This window comes from Schistocerca americana, chromosome 1, assembly GCF_021461395.2.
Source record: "Schistocerca americana isolate TAMUIC-IGC-003095 chromosome 1, iqSchAmer2.1, whole genome shotgun sequence".
Classification (NCBI taxonomy): Eukaryota; Metazoa; Arthropoda; class Insecta; order Orthoptera; family Acrididae; genus Schistocerca; species Schistocerca americana.
Genome location: NC_060119.1, coordinates 182,800,984 through 182,817,751, shown reverse-complemented (window position 1 = coordinate 182,817,751; position 16,768 = coordinate 182,800,984). Strand labels below are relative to the sequence as shown.

Here is a 16,768-nt window from a genome sequence, read left to right as displayed (position 1 = left end):
ACACACCCAGGTGATAGGGGGCTGGGGTTATTTTTCAAAGTTAATTGACATTACATGGAGGAAAGACATGAGTTGCTCATAATACTAATGCAAGAAATGCATATAAGCAGATTCTACATAAATCTCTGCACACTGGTCTAGGAATTGCTGAAATTTGTAGAGTGGGCTGCACTGAGTGGAGCCACTTACCACACATTCTCATTATATCTTGCATGGAGGGTATTAATATGTTTGATGGAATGGAGCTGATTAAGTTAAAGTCTGGAATAGTATTCTGCCGTTAATGCATTGTTTGACTTGCGTTGAAATATCGGAAGTTCCATAACACCTTGGTGATCTGCTATTGTGAAAGGGGTAACCAGTTAAAACCTCTTTGTCTCTTCAGATGTTATGAAAGCTGAAGCTGGGGTGATGCGTTTGATACTCCCATGCTGTGAAAGTCTTCCAGCCATTGATAGTGGAGACAATGAAAGTGACATTGTTGAATACCTATTGACAGTGTATTGCGCTTGGGGTCAGGCTCAATAGTGTGGTAGACACTTTACAGTGTCAGATTTTAAAAAAAAACTAGCTCACTTAAACAACTGCAAATATGTACTCACTTAATAAACTGAAAGTAACTCCAGTATACAAACAAAAGCTCAGTGAAATTATTTTGTTTACTCGCGTAAGAGAACTGCACAAGAAATGCTGTGAGGTATAGTATGTTTGTCCGCAGCTCGTGGTCTCGCGGTAGCGTTCTCGCTTCCCGAGCACGGGGTCCCGGGTTCGATTCCGGCGGGGTCAGGGATTTTTCCTGCCTCGAGATGACTGGGTGTTGTTGTGTTGTCATCATCATCATCCATCCCCATTACGGTCGGAGGAAGGCAATGGCAAACCACCTCCACTAGGACCTTGCCTAGTAAGGTGGCGCTGGTCTCCCGCGTCACTCCCCTACGCTCTGTAAAGAAGTATGGGACTCATCATCATCATCATAGTATGTTTGTAAATTGAAGAGCAAGCAGCACTCATGGTGGGGAAAGATACCGTCCACAGATGAACACTTCAGTTGCATACAGAGTGACTAAGAACCAGTTTACTCTGAAACAGTGTGCAGAAATTTACAGAGAATCTGTTGTTGGTATGTGTCTCTTGCTTTAGCATTATTAGTAAATCATATCTGTATTCCACGTACTGTTAACACACTTTGCGAAACACAGCCCTGCCCTAGTATGTCTATGCACTGTCTTTGGCAGTGATTCACAAGATTTGCTGTGGACGGTCTATATAACTTAGTGCAACACCTTGTAGTGACTTATTGTGACATAGTGGCATAGAAAGAGTGGGGAGTCACCTGCTCCCTCTTCTGTTTGTAGTCTGATGAAGGTGATAAGTACCCCCCCCCCCCCCTCCCCCTGCCGCCCCTCCCCTGCCCTTCCACCTTGTTATTTACCTCAGAACACAATTTATCTATAAATACAGCTCTGCTGCATTTAGGTATGGTACACACATTTAACATTTCTTCATAACCTACTTCATTTAACAATAGATATTAATTTTATACCATTAAAACACTATTTTTAATAATCAGTGTTTTTTTTTCTATCCCCTGCAACATATCCCCTTCACTCCTAGAGAAAAAACGAACAGGATCGTTTTTGGAGAAAATCAAATGTACTTTTATTTTTCACTGGGAAACGTTTTTGCTTTAAGCCAGTGTTTTAGAGTTATTCAAGAAAAACGTATAAAAGTACCTTTAAACACCCACTCACTCTCAAGCTCAAACCCAAGCAGCCAGAATTTTTTGTATGTTGTCTGTGGGGCCCTCCCTCCTATCACTGCACAAGAATCTGCAACTATATGAGTGTTTTTTCTTCATTGACTGGATTATGAGGTGATAAAGGTATCTTGACCTAGGACCCTAGGATGTCCATGCCAATTTCAGATTAGACAATGTTGTTTCACCCTGTTGGTGTCTGTACTGGTTTGCTTGGTGCAAAATCTGTTCACTTTGAAACAGGAACAATATGTAATGATCCCATGTGGTGAATCCTTTCAAATTTACAGTATTACTAAGTTAAGACATGAATGGAACAGTCTTCAGCTGCAGTAATAATTTCCAACAATGTTTAAAACTTTCTCACATAACATTTTTAAGAATATTTTGGTTGTTGTAGAGGGCATACATCTGTGTCTTTTAGCATGAGTGACATATTATTATTGTACTTACTGTCCTTCAAATAAACTAAGTGATGTTATAAAAGTTCCATTTATTAATCACAAATATGACTGATCGCGACCTAAATGAAATTTTATAGCCCTAAAGTTTTAGCAACGGCAAAGAGTAGAGCCCAACTGGATGGTTCCTATAAAGAATAAAGCAATGGCAAAACAGAGGCAAAATGTTAATTAGTTTCAACCTAAGTCTGATTTCTACATCTACATGGTTACTCTGCAATTCACACTTAAGTGCCTGGCAGAGGGTTCATCGGACAATTTTCATACTACTTCTCTACCATTGCACTCTCGAATGGTGCAGAATAGGAATTGGAACCCCCAACAACATGGAACTTTAGAGTTGGTGAATATGACTGGACAGAGTTTCATTTAGATTTTGATCCATTGTATTTGTAATTAATGAATAAAACTTTATATAATTGCCTTTCTTATTTGGACGGTGATGAGTGCACTGGGGCTATCTTGCTTGTCGGCTGTCCTCTTCATTTTACCATAAACTGCTACATCCCACATCAGCAATCTGCATTTCATATACAGGCCTGCCCTTGTGGTTGTTACCTTCCCCAGTCCCTTTGGACTCAATGCAGGGAGACTTAAATCCTTACTTGTTCAGTCTGTGGGTGGCACTACAAAATTGGTATTGTTACATGGCCTGGAAATGGGGGTTTAGCTGATGCTGGTGTACTACTCTCCATGTTTTTCTCAAAAGCTGGAAATATGTTGGTGGTGTAGACAGACGAGATAGTGTGTATAGCTGAAGACTGCTATTAGTGCTGTAACAACTACATTAATGCCCACTTTTGTTTACTTTCCTGTTGTATAACCTACTCCATATACTGCTGATACAGTGTCCCTTATTGACATTGTTGCTGATTTTTCAAAATTGAAGAAATAGCTGTTCCATGATTAAGCTGACACTTTCACCTAGGCTAATGGAATATATGTAGGCAGCCTCTTCACCACTTTTGTTTTGGTGCCGACACCAGCTTGAGTAGCAAAAGCGTTAGGAATCCGTTGCGTACAGTTACAGTGTGAATAATACAATGTCTGATTAATGCAGGGTTGTCATAGGCTAGCAAAATTCTGATATATTCACAAGTCATATCAAACTGCTAATAGCTGTTGTGTATCTCTTTAATCTTCTCATTTTGTATCGTAAATGAACAGTTAGCTCATAGTCTTTGATCAGAGCTTCACCTTGACTTCATAATTGGGGTCACAACATGCTGTTCACATTTATTTACTAACTTGTGGCCACTAACATTTTTTTCCTTAGAAACTGATTTTGTCTCAACATTTTTACCACTAGTAATACATTATTTTCTGTAAATCATTACAGTTGAAATTTATGCTTCCAGTGTGTTTATGAAGGAACTGCATACTGTAAAAATATATTTTACATGGGATGAGACCATACTGTGCATTTCTTGGGAGCCATGTAAAAAAAAATGTTAATATAATTTAGCTTTTTTGTCTTCCAGCATGTACCTGTGGAAATAAAACAGGAAGAGATAGAAGTTTCTGATGGAAGTGATAATGAATATTCACATAATTCTCAAGTTGCTGGAAGTTCCACTCAGGTTGACTCAGGATTGAGCAAAAATGTAGTAAAAACTGAACGAGAAGGTTCAGTAACTGAAGCTGGCAACCATCACGGTCAGTCGCAGCGGCTAACACGTCGTCCACGGAGACTCTTCCTTGCTCGTAAAAAACGTTTTGGGCTAAGTTCGGGTGGATCAAAAATATTCCCTTGTCATGTCTGCAATAAAGGTTTTGGGAGAAAATCACACGCAATTCGCCATGAAATGTCACACAGCCATATGATTCAACTTTCTCAGACAACTTCTGGAAATTCCTGTTTGGTGAGTGACTTAACAATACTAAGATGTTATACCTATTTCTCAAGTGTTCAATAGTTGCTCTGATTTCAGAGTTCATGAACTGTCATAATGACTAAGAATACAAATTGCAACATTTAAATGTGCAATAATAAAATATGATTTGAACTCAAACTTTGAACATTGAATTTTGAGAGAAAAAACAAATAAGATGAATTTTTGTGTTACTAAGAAGAAAGTCGTAGAGTTGCCAGTGAATATGTAAACTGGCACAACTGATTGCAATTCAATTAAAAATCATTCTCGGGTGTGGTAGCTGGTTGTGCCAAAGAAAGCCTGGCTATATAATAAAATGTATGAAGTTGGACAATATGTGTTGTCATTAGCTGGACTAAAAAGATGATGAATGTGTGCATCTGAGTGTGAACAATTTATTTTCAGGTAACCCATCTTTTTCGATTCTTAGCTCAATGTTTTAACTGTGGGGGGAATCACATAAATTTTTATGTTAATTATAAGCATAACTCTCCAAAGCAATAATTTTTAATCACAGCTTCTGTTATCAGTCACCTTGTTTCTTATATTTCATTTCGTATCGAATATTGTTACAAAAAGACAGAGTGGCTGGTCAATACTCAACTTTGAGAGGTGAACTTCTAAGAACTATTGATATACTCTGATTAAAATTGACGTTTCAGCAAGTCTAATGGTAGGAGCCAGGTGTGAGCCAATCATAGTTGTTTCTTAAGCATCACATACTCACTATGTTGCCTGTTTTATAGGTTTTTTAGGTACAGTAAAACCCCTATTTTATGTATTCATGGGGATTCAGACTTAAAAACCACAAAATTGAGGAAAATGCAGAATCGAGAAAAATGTTGAAACTCCCAAAATAGAGCAAAAACTTGTGTAATTGACATACATGATCATAAATCATAATCCTCAAAAATACAGTGCATAAAATCACCATAAGTGAAGGAAATACAATGTACAGTATCATGTTTATACAATAATTAATTAAAAACTCATCAAAAAATTGAAATTGATATCTGTCTACGAGGTAATTGAGCTATTTTCCAACATGCTAAAACCACCAATTATACATTAAAACACACTTTTTTGAGACATCTTTCCTTTTGTTCACCTAGAAAAAAAGCAAAAATTGATGAACATAGTGAATTAAACTGATACCTGAAGTACAGTGAAAGGCGTCAGAAACTTAACATGGGAGCGTGTGTGCATTTTCCTTCCGTAGCCAATGGTAGATTACTTGGGTTGACTAGACTTCAAGCCATGTACACACTAAGCTTGAAACATGTTTTCAAAACATGTTCCTGGCTATTTGATGTGGACACCATTTCGAAACATCTTTCAAAACCCAGAAACATCTGTCCATAGCAGTGTCTGTACAGATCATAGGAAATAATGTTTCAGGCCAGCTACCAGTTGTCACCACTGCACGGCACAAGTGTATGTTTGTATATCACATTGTGTCATCTGTTGTACAGAGTTGTTAAGTGTTTTGCTTTCTAGAGCTATACTTTTTTGTATTAAAAAAAGTTCAGTGGATGAGGCAGTAAACTGTCGAGCTGTTATCGTTGTACCAGGCTGATGGCTGCATGTGGAATATACGATGCTAGCAGTACAAGGAGAGCAATAAAACAAGACACCCTGCAGAAAACTGTTGCTACATTTGGTAGAATATGCAGAAAGACTGCGTAGAAAAGAAAATTAGGTTATTTGTCATAGCTTGCTTTGAAATGTGAAATAAAAACTCAAGGCTCTGGAATGAATCTCTCATAAAAAACCCTAAGGTTAGCAGCGTGTCTGGTTGTAATTGCTTTCTTGAAATTTCTGTCTTGTTTTTAGAGAAACAGTGACACCATATTTCCCAGGAATTTAAAATCGTTAGATGATATCCAAGTGAACTTACAGAAACTAGAACTGTCTTCCATACTCCATATGCAGCAAGTTTTTGCCACCAGTTGTTCTATAGAATATTTTCACTCACCGGAGATGACTGCATGTAGAGCAACAAATTGATTTTGTAGAACAACTAATCCAATTTTGTCACCCATTGCCAACTACTGTACAACCCTCCATCATAATAATATCACAGTTTTAAAACCAGTTAAGAAATTCTTTCGTAAATGCAACCTTATTCTTTAAAACTATGAAACACTGAGAGAAGCTTATGGCTTTCTGATCACAAGTCACAAGAAATAAATAAAACAAAGAATGAACGATGATGATGTCTTTCATTTTGTTTGTATGAACCTTAGAGTATTAATAATGCAGCAACATGTATTACAATTTCTTCATATCTTGCATGACGTGGCAGATAATATTAAACGACACAATAAATAGTGTTGCAGACAATGTGAATACACTGAGAAATGTTTGCTGCCAGTGTGGACAGAAACAGAGACAAGAAATAGTTGGAAAAAGATTCAAAACACTGAAGGAAATACTGTTTCCAACAGAAACATATCTCCTGTGGCAGTGTGGATGCCGCTTTACGCTACTTTTGGCACTTTGATTATTCATTTCCATCGTAGTGTGTGACATGAGTGCATACTGCACTCATATGTTCCAAAGCAATGGTGCATTACAAATACTATATCACAAATATGTCACACTTATCATTAAATGTCAATTAATAGAACATCAATAACATAAGGCTTCAAGAGATTTTATGACAACTAATGCACAATACAAAATTTAGATGAACAAGCTGTAGCGTAATGGATAACCTCATGGTTAGCGGATTTTGAGGTCATAGGTTCACAACTTGCTGCATCCCAATATTTTTTGGCATTGCATTCATTATGACCACAATACATACGTTCCACAATATTCGATATTATTAAAGAATTTTGTCTAGTTAGAGAACAAAGGATGAAATAAATATTTGCCTGTTTATTTCTGAATATATGGTGATTTCTGAGTGTGTGGTTAGGCAGGAATCTGAGGACAGCTACAGTGCTGCAAGTGAAACAGTGAGCAGTAACATTCATATTCTTCCTTGTCACAAATATTTTGCACATTGCACAACCACAAACATATTTCCATTAACATCAAATTGACACTGTAATGATAGACAAATCAAGAGCCTCATTCCTGGTCACCTTCACAGCCCCACGATGCCACGATTACGTCAATTTCTACAAAAAGTAGTGTGAAATGTACTCGACCCATTATCATTGTTCAGTGAAGCTAAACTTTGCAAGTTGTGTTGGCAACGCAGATCGTGGATTATGTCAAACTTTCCGCTCCCATGTCTCCCCTCTCCGAAATGGCATGAAATATTCCCTTAACACTGCCATCAGCCATGGTGCGAATTGTTTATCTTTTGTGCCATTATAGCTCATTCAGTCACATCAAATGTCAAAAGAAAAGAAAACAGGGATGAGGTCAAGCCAAATGTGGAGTAAGAATGTGGAATCAAGTAAACTTTGCTGAAAAAAATGTAAAAACGGGCAATTTTTAGCATTAATGTTATGGGTTTTTCACAGGGGCTACATCTACATCATCATGCATACTCTGCAATCCACCATACGGTGCTTGGCGGAGTTTATGGTGAAGAATTGTGAAAAACGTAAAATTGGAGAATGTAAAATCTAGGTTACGCTATATATGCAGACCATTGTAAAGTATGGTTGACTACAAGCTAGTAATACTGACTCCCACCACTGCAATCTGTCAATCACAAAGTTTTAATCAGAGTATAAACACACATGAAAATACAAAACAATCAGTTAATTGACAAAGGCTCAACCACTGTGGTTTTGAACTGCAAGAGTTACCTGATGGAAGGCCTTTGTCAGATTCATCCACCTCTGAACCATGCCACAGTGACCCAATTCCAGAAGTATAAAAGGACCTCAGTCTCTTCTCAAATCCTAGGGCCCATCCGAGAACGTCCCTCCTGAGTCTTATATCGCTCCTCACCCCCTACCTCTCACCAGACTCCTAACTTCTACATGCTTCCTAAAGTCCATAACCACCCAGGACGTCCCATTGTGACCAGTTATAATGCCCCCACTGAGAGAATTTCTGCTTTCATGGGCCAGCATCTGCAGCCTATTATGGATAACCTACACGCATATATCAAAGGCACCAACCATTTCCTCCACTGACTCTCCAAAGTTTCTGTTCCTTTATCACTCAAAACCCTGTTCATCGCTATTGACGTCACCCCCTTGTAGACTAACTTCCTTAATGCCCATGGACTTGCCCTCATTGAACATTACTTTTCCCAACATCTGACCGATTCCAGACCTACAACCTTCTAATGGTCACTAAGAGCATCCATATCCTCACCCCAATGACTTCAACTTCGAAGGCATCACCTACACACAAATCTGTGATGCAGTAATGGGCACCTGCATGGCACCATCCTATGCCTGCCTACTCATGGGCCATGTAGAGGAATTCTTCCTAATCACCCAGAATACCATACTCCTCAACTGGTTCAGATTCATTGATAATACTTCGGTGATTTGGACCGACGGTGAGGACACCTTATCCACTTTCCTCCAGAACCACAACACAGTCTCCCTCCATCGCTTCACCTGGTCCTCCTAAAACCAACGGGTAACCTTCCTTGATGTTCACCTCCACCTCAAAGATGACAGCTTCAGTACCTCTGCCCATATCAAACCTACCAACCACCAAAATACATCCACTTGGCAGCAGCCACCCATTCCATACCAAGAAGTCCATCCCATAAAGCCTAGCCTCCTATGGCTGTCACGTCTTTAGAGATGAGCAGTCCCTCTCCAAATATACCTTGCCCCTCATTGGGGACCTTACAGACTGAAATTAGCCTCCCAACCTTGTTCAGAAATACATCTCCCATGCCTTGTCTTTCCAGTCACCTACTACATCCCACACTCCCACCCACTGGCCACAAAGGAGCACTTCCGTCACGACTCACACAGGACTGGAACAACTGAATCACATTCTCTGCCAGGGCTGAGACTACATTTTGTCATCCCCTGAAACGCAGAATATTCTACCCACTATCTGTCCCACCACTCCCATAATGGTATTTACCTGCCCACAGAATCTACACAATTTCCTTGTCCATCCCTACTCTACCCTTCCTCCTAACACCTTGCTTTGTGGCTCATATTCCTGTAACAGACCTATATGCAAGACCTGTCCCGTATATTCTCCCACCAGTGTTGTTAGTGTTAGCTGTTGGGTGCATTCTAAGTCACATGTGGCACTTGTTCTCTAATGCATGTATACAGGGGCACGGTTGCTGAAACATTCAGTAGTATGATTTGTTTCTTGCGTGCACCTAAATGCGATTATAGCAAGAAACTAAAGACAAAAATACAAACACAACTGTATTATTCAGTTATTGACATTGTCACAAAGATCTTTCAGAGAATTGGGCATTAAAGACTTGAACTGTGGAGATCAACTTACAGGTTAGAAGGTTGTATTTTACTTTGTAATAATGTGTTGGCAGACAATAGACATGTCATCTGAGATTTTTCTCCTTATTTTAATGTGCATGTCAAAGTTGCATATAGTTTATTGGTGGGCTATGTAAATTATAAATGTAAGTTACAGTTGCCTTAATAGATAAAATATTTTTTCCAATTGGCTGTGAACAATATTTCAAAGTCCCTTATAACGTCCATCAGAATTGGTACCGACCCTTGACTAGGCGAAATTTCATATTTCTAATTTAGACTATCTTCACTTTGCCAAGTGCTGCACTGTTTAATGTTCACTTATGCTATACTACCTGTGTACTGACAGGAGCTCTATTGTAGGCATGTTCTAGATAGTGTCATTTCTGTACACGTTATTGATAATTTTAAAGACGGGCTTCTGCATCTGCACCTCTTGAAGTAACTCGAATGATACGGACTTGCATAATTTGAGCCATGTTGTTGTTACAGATTGTAACCCTACAGCAACTGATCTGCGGGGCCTGACCATCCCCATGCTTCTGTTGCCAAAAGTTTGCTCATTAATGTTTGGAGTAAGTGAGTAATTTGGGCGGCCCATCACATTTTCACAGCACTTGCCACACTGAGATAGTGACACATTGCAGCGATTGACAGGGACAGTCAAATTTAAATAACCAGTTCTGTTAATGATGAAAATACTAATCTTTTTTGTTGCTCTTCTTTGTTGTGTATCAATGGCTCATTATGCATTTCCATTCTGTGGTTTATCTTTCTATAATCATGTACAGGATTGATCGGGTTGATGTTTCGATACTAATATGAATTCTGTGGTGGACTTCCTGCAGAATTACACATGTATTTTCAGTCATTTCACTTCACAATACAAATCATTAAAACACACACAACTCATTCTCCATCCCTGCACTTCAAACTTGTGCAACCAACTACACAAAATAACAAAGCTTTACCTCTGACAACATGTAACAAAGTAACAAAGAAATTACTAGCATATATCGATCTGTTTATGCAAGACAATCTTTGGAATGTACATTTCATAAATAAAATACAATTTATTGGCCATCTTTTTGAGAAGTCCATAATTGTGGTTGCAATTACATTAAGTGTTTATAAGTATTGACATTTAAACATATTCTCATAGCTGTATATTACTGGATTTTTGGTTTTTATGTCTTCGGTGCAGTATCGTTCATTCCATATGATCCAAGATCAGTTAGCACATTTATCTCATCATAATCAATTTTATTACAGTGGGAAAAAATTTCTTTGCATTCTTTAATCCTTTCAGACATGAATTTTTTTCAGGAGCAAGGAATATTTTTATTTATTTGGTAATGCTCTTCAGTGATTTTTTAAAGAATTTAGATACAAGATTTATACAAAAATATGTACACGTTTCCAAAACATACTTTCTACACTTTACTTAATTTTATGGACTAATATAACTAATTATGAAATAGTCTATTGTAATTAAAGTAAAATGATAATTCAATATTTACCATGCAAAATAATAATAATAATAATAATAATAATATATTTAACTATACAGTGGAATATAGTGAACAAAACACATCTGTGTCTTCTAGTGCCCACTAGCTGCTGTGAACTGCTGCATTAACTTGCTTATATTTTCATAGTGTTGTCCAACAGTTGGTAGCACTTGCAGGTGGTGAACAGGTTGAACATTCAGAAATGTGTAGCTCAGATTTCCATTGGGGAACAAATACTTCGGTTGCATCTGAGATACAGAAGAAGTTACTGTACACAAGCGTCTGAAAGAGTTAAGCCAGTATAAAATGCATAGGAAAGTGTCCCAGCATGACTCTCCTTCCTCTTCCATTAATTGGTGGTGCTCAGGAAAATTATTACGCTTGTAATTTATTTAATTTACTGTAGGGTTCTTGAACGACATGTCAGATGTGCCTGTATGTGGTAGTAATGTGTTTGTTTCGAATAGAAGTTCTCCTTTCTGATTTTCAGTATGACAGTAATCTCTTCCATAGTATTTGTTGGGTATTTCTTGAAAAGTCATGTAAACAAACTGACTACAAATATTATAACTGCTATGTGAGTCTTCTCATTTTTGCACCTATTTACTTTAGAATAAGTTCTTAGTCTTTGCAGCATATTCAGCAGTATTTCACAGAGAAATTTTGCTTGTTGCCTCCATTGTAGCTTAAGTACATCTATAATCTTTCCAATGAACTACAATCAAGACATTATCTCTACCCAGAAAGATTCCATCTTATTGGAGTTTGCAGAGTTATGTTTTTTGTCTGGCATCACTAATTAGTGATTTGTCATTCATTAATGCTGTTCTTGAACCTCAAACAACGGAAAAGCCTGGATGGAATAACGACAACATTTTGAAAATGATTGACTGCTCTCACCATATACAAAGGTGGTGTTGACTTGCAGACAATAACAACAAAAAGGCTGCCATACACTGAGTTTTTGACCAAGAGGCCTGCTTCTAAACTAGAAAACACACACACATTCACAGAAGCACAGCTCCCACACGTGACCACTGTCTCTGGCCACTGAGGTCGGCCTCATTGACAGTTGGTTGTTACAGTGCAGTCAATAAAAGTTCCAAATGCCGGGATGGTTCCTCTGAAAGGGCACGGCCGACTTCCTTCCCAATCCTTCCCTAATCCGATGAGACCGATGACCACGCTGTCTGGTCTCCTTCCCCAAACCAACCAACCAACCAATAAAAGTTCCTAATCTGGTTGCAATCAATATGTTGAATTCAGTGTTTCCTTCGCCCTTTTAAATTAGTTTACTGTATTATCAACAAGTACAGGTTATAGCATTGTATGAAACATTATCTTATCAGCTGGATAGCATTTTCAAGGACAAGTTTTGAGAGTTGTGCTTGTGTAAGTGTGTGTGAGTTTTCTACTTCTGAAGATCCAGAAGCTGAAATATTTCTAGAATTTACAGCCTCAGTGGCCAGAGACTGTATCGTGTGAGTTGTGCTTGCATGAATGTGTGTGTGTTTCCTACTTTAGAAGAATGCATTTTGGTTGAAAGCTGTCAGTCTTTTTGTTGTGCCTGTCTCCAACTCGACACCACCTCTGTACAGTGAGTAGCAGTCTATCCTTTTCATAATGTTGTCGTTTTTGAACCATAGTTGGAAAATTTCATTACCACAGGAAGGAAAATTGTTATTTGTATCATCTCAAAATATTAAGAGTGGCAGTGCATGTGAGTGTAGTATTTTTGATAAACACATCACTCTCAAGTAGCTTGATAAAAAATATTCCACCATGAGATATGCTTTTGAGTTGGTAATAGTGACAAAAGTGTTGAGTGTGGCTTGAGTTGCATTTGTGTGTGTGTGTGTGTGTGTGTGTGTGTGTGTGTGTGTGTGGAATATGTACAAATGATACCACAACACTTACGCTGTGCTGTGGTCCCCAAGCGCGGTGTGCTGCCTATGAGTGCAGAACAGGGAGTAGCGGATGCAAACGAAGAGGCAAATTGGTAAGCCAGAGTGGCAAAAGTGCTGCCATCTGTTGACGGAGAGAAGAACACGGGGCCACTAGCCCGGCCGTTCACAATTTGAATTTAGTGGTTTACATATAAAATGAAGAAAAAACAAAATATTACAAACAATAAGTTAAAACTGCATTGTGTGTAATAATGGAGCGTATTGAACAGGTTGATCCAGAACTGTGGTAAAACTGAGTGGAAGGAAATAGATTCAGCTCTTAATGCTGTAGCATGTTGCGTGTAAAACCAAAGTTTCGATATTTTCGTGTATCCTTTCTTTGTCTACTGAGGCTGCTACACAGAGTTGGTGCAGAACAGTAAGATTAATGAAAAATGTTCACATTTTTGTTTTTCATAATTAGTGTTCATGAATGATTTAATTAAGATTTATGTGTGTATGTGAATTTTGGACTTCCATACTTTAAAGTAAAGTGTAACAATTCATGCAATGAGGTAATGATAACTAAATATGGATATTTGTCTCGTAAAAGAATTCTTTAAAATTCAAGACCCTTCTTGGTAATTTATGAAATATGGAAAGGATAGGTAGCTGCTCATCATGTAGAGGAGGCATTGAATTGCAGACTTGCACAATGAAAAAGAATGCTAGAAAAATTCCAGCTTGTGGGTCTTCCGAAGTAGAAAACTCCTGAAAATTCCTAAACGTTCATATAAGCATAACTCGTACACACACTTGGCTACTGTTACCTCCAGGTGAAAATGCCTGACTGTGACTGCATATGATGTGAATAGCAAACTAGCGGGGGTCGGTGATGGGGTTGAGGAAGACGTCTAGGAAGAGGAGAGAGGTGAGGGAGGAGGAGGTGAGAGTATCAGAAACCAGAGCCTAAACAGACTTGCAATACAGTCATGTTTTTAAATCTCAGTACTACAAAATTATCACTCCTTTCCAAAGGCTCTACCTTTTGAACCCCCCCCCCCCCCTCCTCCCCCAAAAAATTCAAACATTATGTACTTGGAAAGATCTTGTTTCCTCCCAGTCCCTACAGGGAAACATTTTCTCACAACTAACCTTACCAATCAGACTCAATCCAAAAGCAATATTGAATGTTGCCTGACACAATTAACTGTTCCAGCCAACTGTGATCCATCCCCACTACCCCTCAGATCTCCCCCTGTTAACTTCCCAGAATTTTTTAACCTTGAACATTTCCCCATCATCATTCCCCAAAGCCCTCAACGTGAAAAGTAATCTTGCGTGTACAGAAAGGATTGCAATTCACCATCTAAAAGGTGATTCCGATCATGCAGTCCTATCTGTAGACAAATGCTCCACCATTGTGGATTCTGAACCACAGCGATTGCCTGACAGAGGGATTCTGCCAGCTATCAGATATGCTCACATAAGTCTTGCCACAGAATCTGCAGGGCCTCTGGTCCCAGTCCAAATCCTTAGGCCCATATCAGAACTCCTCCTGATGTGCACCACTCCGGCACTCATATTTTTTACGTGTTTTGACCAAGCGAGGTGATGCAGTGGTTAGCACATTGCACTCGCATTTGGGGGGACAACAGTTCAAACCCATGTCCAGACGTCCTGATTTAGGTTTTCTGTGATCTCCCTAAATCGCTTCAGGCAAAAGCCAGGATAGTTCCTTCGAAAGGACATGGCCAACTTCCTTCCCCATCCTTCTCTAATCCAATGGGATTGATGACCTCGTTGTTTCGTCTCCTCCCTCAAATGTATCAACCAACCTTGTATGGGCTTATGTATTTTAGGAAACCTCTCAGGGCACCCCATTCGGACCAGTTTCTGTGCCCCCATGGAGTGAATCTCTGCTCTCATGGCCCAACACCTTCAGTCTGGTACACAAAACCTATCCTCCATTGACATTCCATAGTTTCTGTTCCTTTACCATCCCTGCTCCTTGCTCGTCGCCATCAAACCCATATCCCTCTACTCTGACATCCACATTCCCATTGTCATTAGTGAACACTATCCTTCCCAATGCCCAACTGACTCCAAACCTACAACCTCCTTACTGGATACCATGACCAATTATATTCTCACAGACAGTTACTTCTCCTTTGAATGCATCACTTACAACAAAACCATGGTACAGTAATGGGCACCCACATGCCACCAATGTGTGTAACCCATTTCATCGGCCATTGAGAGGAAGCCTTTCTAACCACCCAGAATCCCAAACCCCTAACCTGGTTCAGGTTCATTGATGATATCTTGGTTATCTGGACCGAGGGTGAGAACACCCTATCCTCTCTCCTAGAACCTGAACAGCTTCTCCCACAATTGCTTCACCTGGTCCTCCTCGACCCAACAAGTCACCTTCCTCAATGTTGACTTTCACCACAAAGATGGCTAAATCAGTACCTATGTCCGTATCAGACCTACCGACCACCAGCAGTACCTCCTCTTCAACAGCTGCCACCCATTTCAAACCATGAACTGCCTCGCACACAGCCTAGCCACCTTTTGTTGTTGCATTTCTAGTGTCGAGCAGTCCCTCTTGCAATATGCCAAGCGCCTCACTGAGGCCTTCAAAGAGATTAGCCTCTCAACCTTGTCTAGAAGTCGTACTTCCCATGCCTTGTCTCACCAGTCACCTACCATTCCCCATTTGAACACTATCTGGCCACAAATTAATGCTCCTATCTTGACTCGGAAACACCAAATGTTAGAGCAACTGAGTCACATTCTTTGCCAGCATTTCAAGTTGTTGTTGTTGTTGTTGTTGTTGTTGTTGTGGTCTTCAGTCCTGAGGCTGGTTTGATGCAGCTCTCCATGCTACTCTATCCTTTGCAAGCTTTTTCATCTCCCAGTACCTACTGCAACCTACATCCTTCTGAATCTGCTTAGTGTATTCATTTCTTGGTCTCCCTCTAAGATTTTTACCCTCCACGCTGCCTTCCAATACTAAATTGGTGATCCCTTGATGCCTCAGAACATGTCCTACCAACCGATCCCTTCTTCTGGTCAAGTTGTGCCACAAACTTCTCTTCTCCCCAATCCTATTCAATACTTCCTCATTAGTTATGTGATCTACCCATCTAATCTTCAGCATTCTTCTGTAGCACCACATTTCGAAAGCTTCTATTCTCTTCTTGTCTAAATTATTTATCGTCCACGTTTCACATCCATACATGGCTACACTCCATACAAATACTTTCAGAAACGAGTTCCTGACACTTAAATCTATACTCGATGTTAACAAATTTCTCTTCTTCAGAAGCGCTTTCCTTGCCATTGCCAGTCTACATTTTATATCCTCTCTACTTCGACCATCAGTTATTTTGCTCCCCAAATAGCAAAACTCCTTTACTACTTTAAGTGTCTCATTTCCTAACCTAATTCCCTCAGCATCACCCGACTTAATTAGACTACATTCCATTATCCTTGATTTGCTTTTGTTGATGCTCATCTTATATCCTCCTTTTAAGACACTGTCAATTCCATTCAACTGCTCTTCCAAGTCCTTTGCTGTCTCTGACAGAATTGCAATGCAACAAGGCCCCCGGAGTAGACAACATTCCATTGGAACTACTGACGGCCTTGGGAGAGCCAGTCCTGACAAAACTCTACCATCTGGTGAGCAAGATGTATGAAACAGGCGAAATACCCTCAGACTTCAAGAAGAATATAATGTCATGTCCCCAAATGAGAAATATTCTTCCCACTATCCTCCCCATCCTCCCACAGTGGTATTCTGCCACCTACCCAATCCACAGAATTCCTTGTCTGTCCCTATTTCACTCATACCCCTGCAACAGACCAAAATTCTCTCA

At 39.4% G+C, this 16,768-nt stretch overlaps 1 protein-coding gene across 4 annotated transcripts in view; it reads left to right on the top strand.

Moving 5' to 3' along the window:
- LOC124618569 (zinc finger protein 184-like) overlaps positions 1 to 16,768 on the top strand; it is a 160,926-nt gene that overhangs the window by 49,963 nt on the left and 94,195 nt on the right. For 3 of the 4 annotated variants that reach the window (XR_006980546.1, XM_047146162.1, XM_047145399.1), the window contains one exon: positions 3,699 to 4,079. The exons of the other annotated variant lie outside the window; for it this stretch is intronic. Coding sequence is in view for 2 of the 3 variants with exons in the window: in XM_047146162.1 (XP_047002118.1) it covers positions 3,699 to 4,079 (381 nt within the window). In the remaining variant the exon portion in view is untranslated. The remainder of the gene's footprint in view (positions 1 to 3,698; positions 4,080 to 16,768) is intronic. 4 annotated transcript variants of the gene reach the window in all.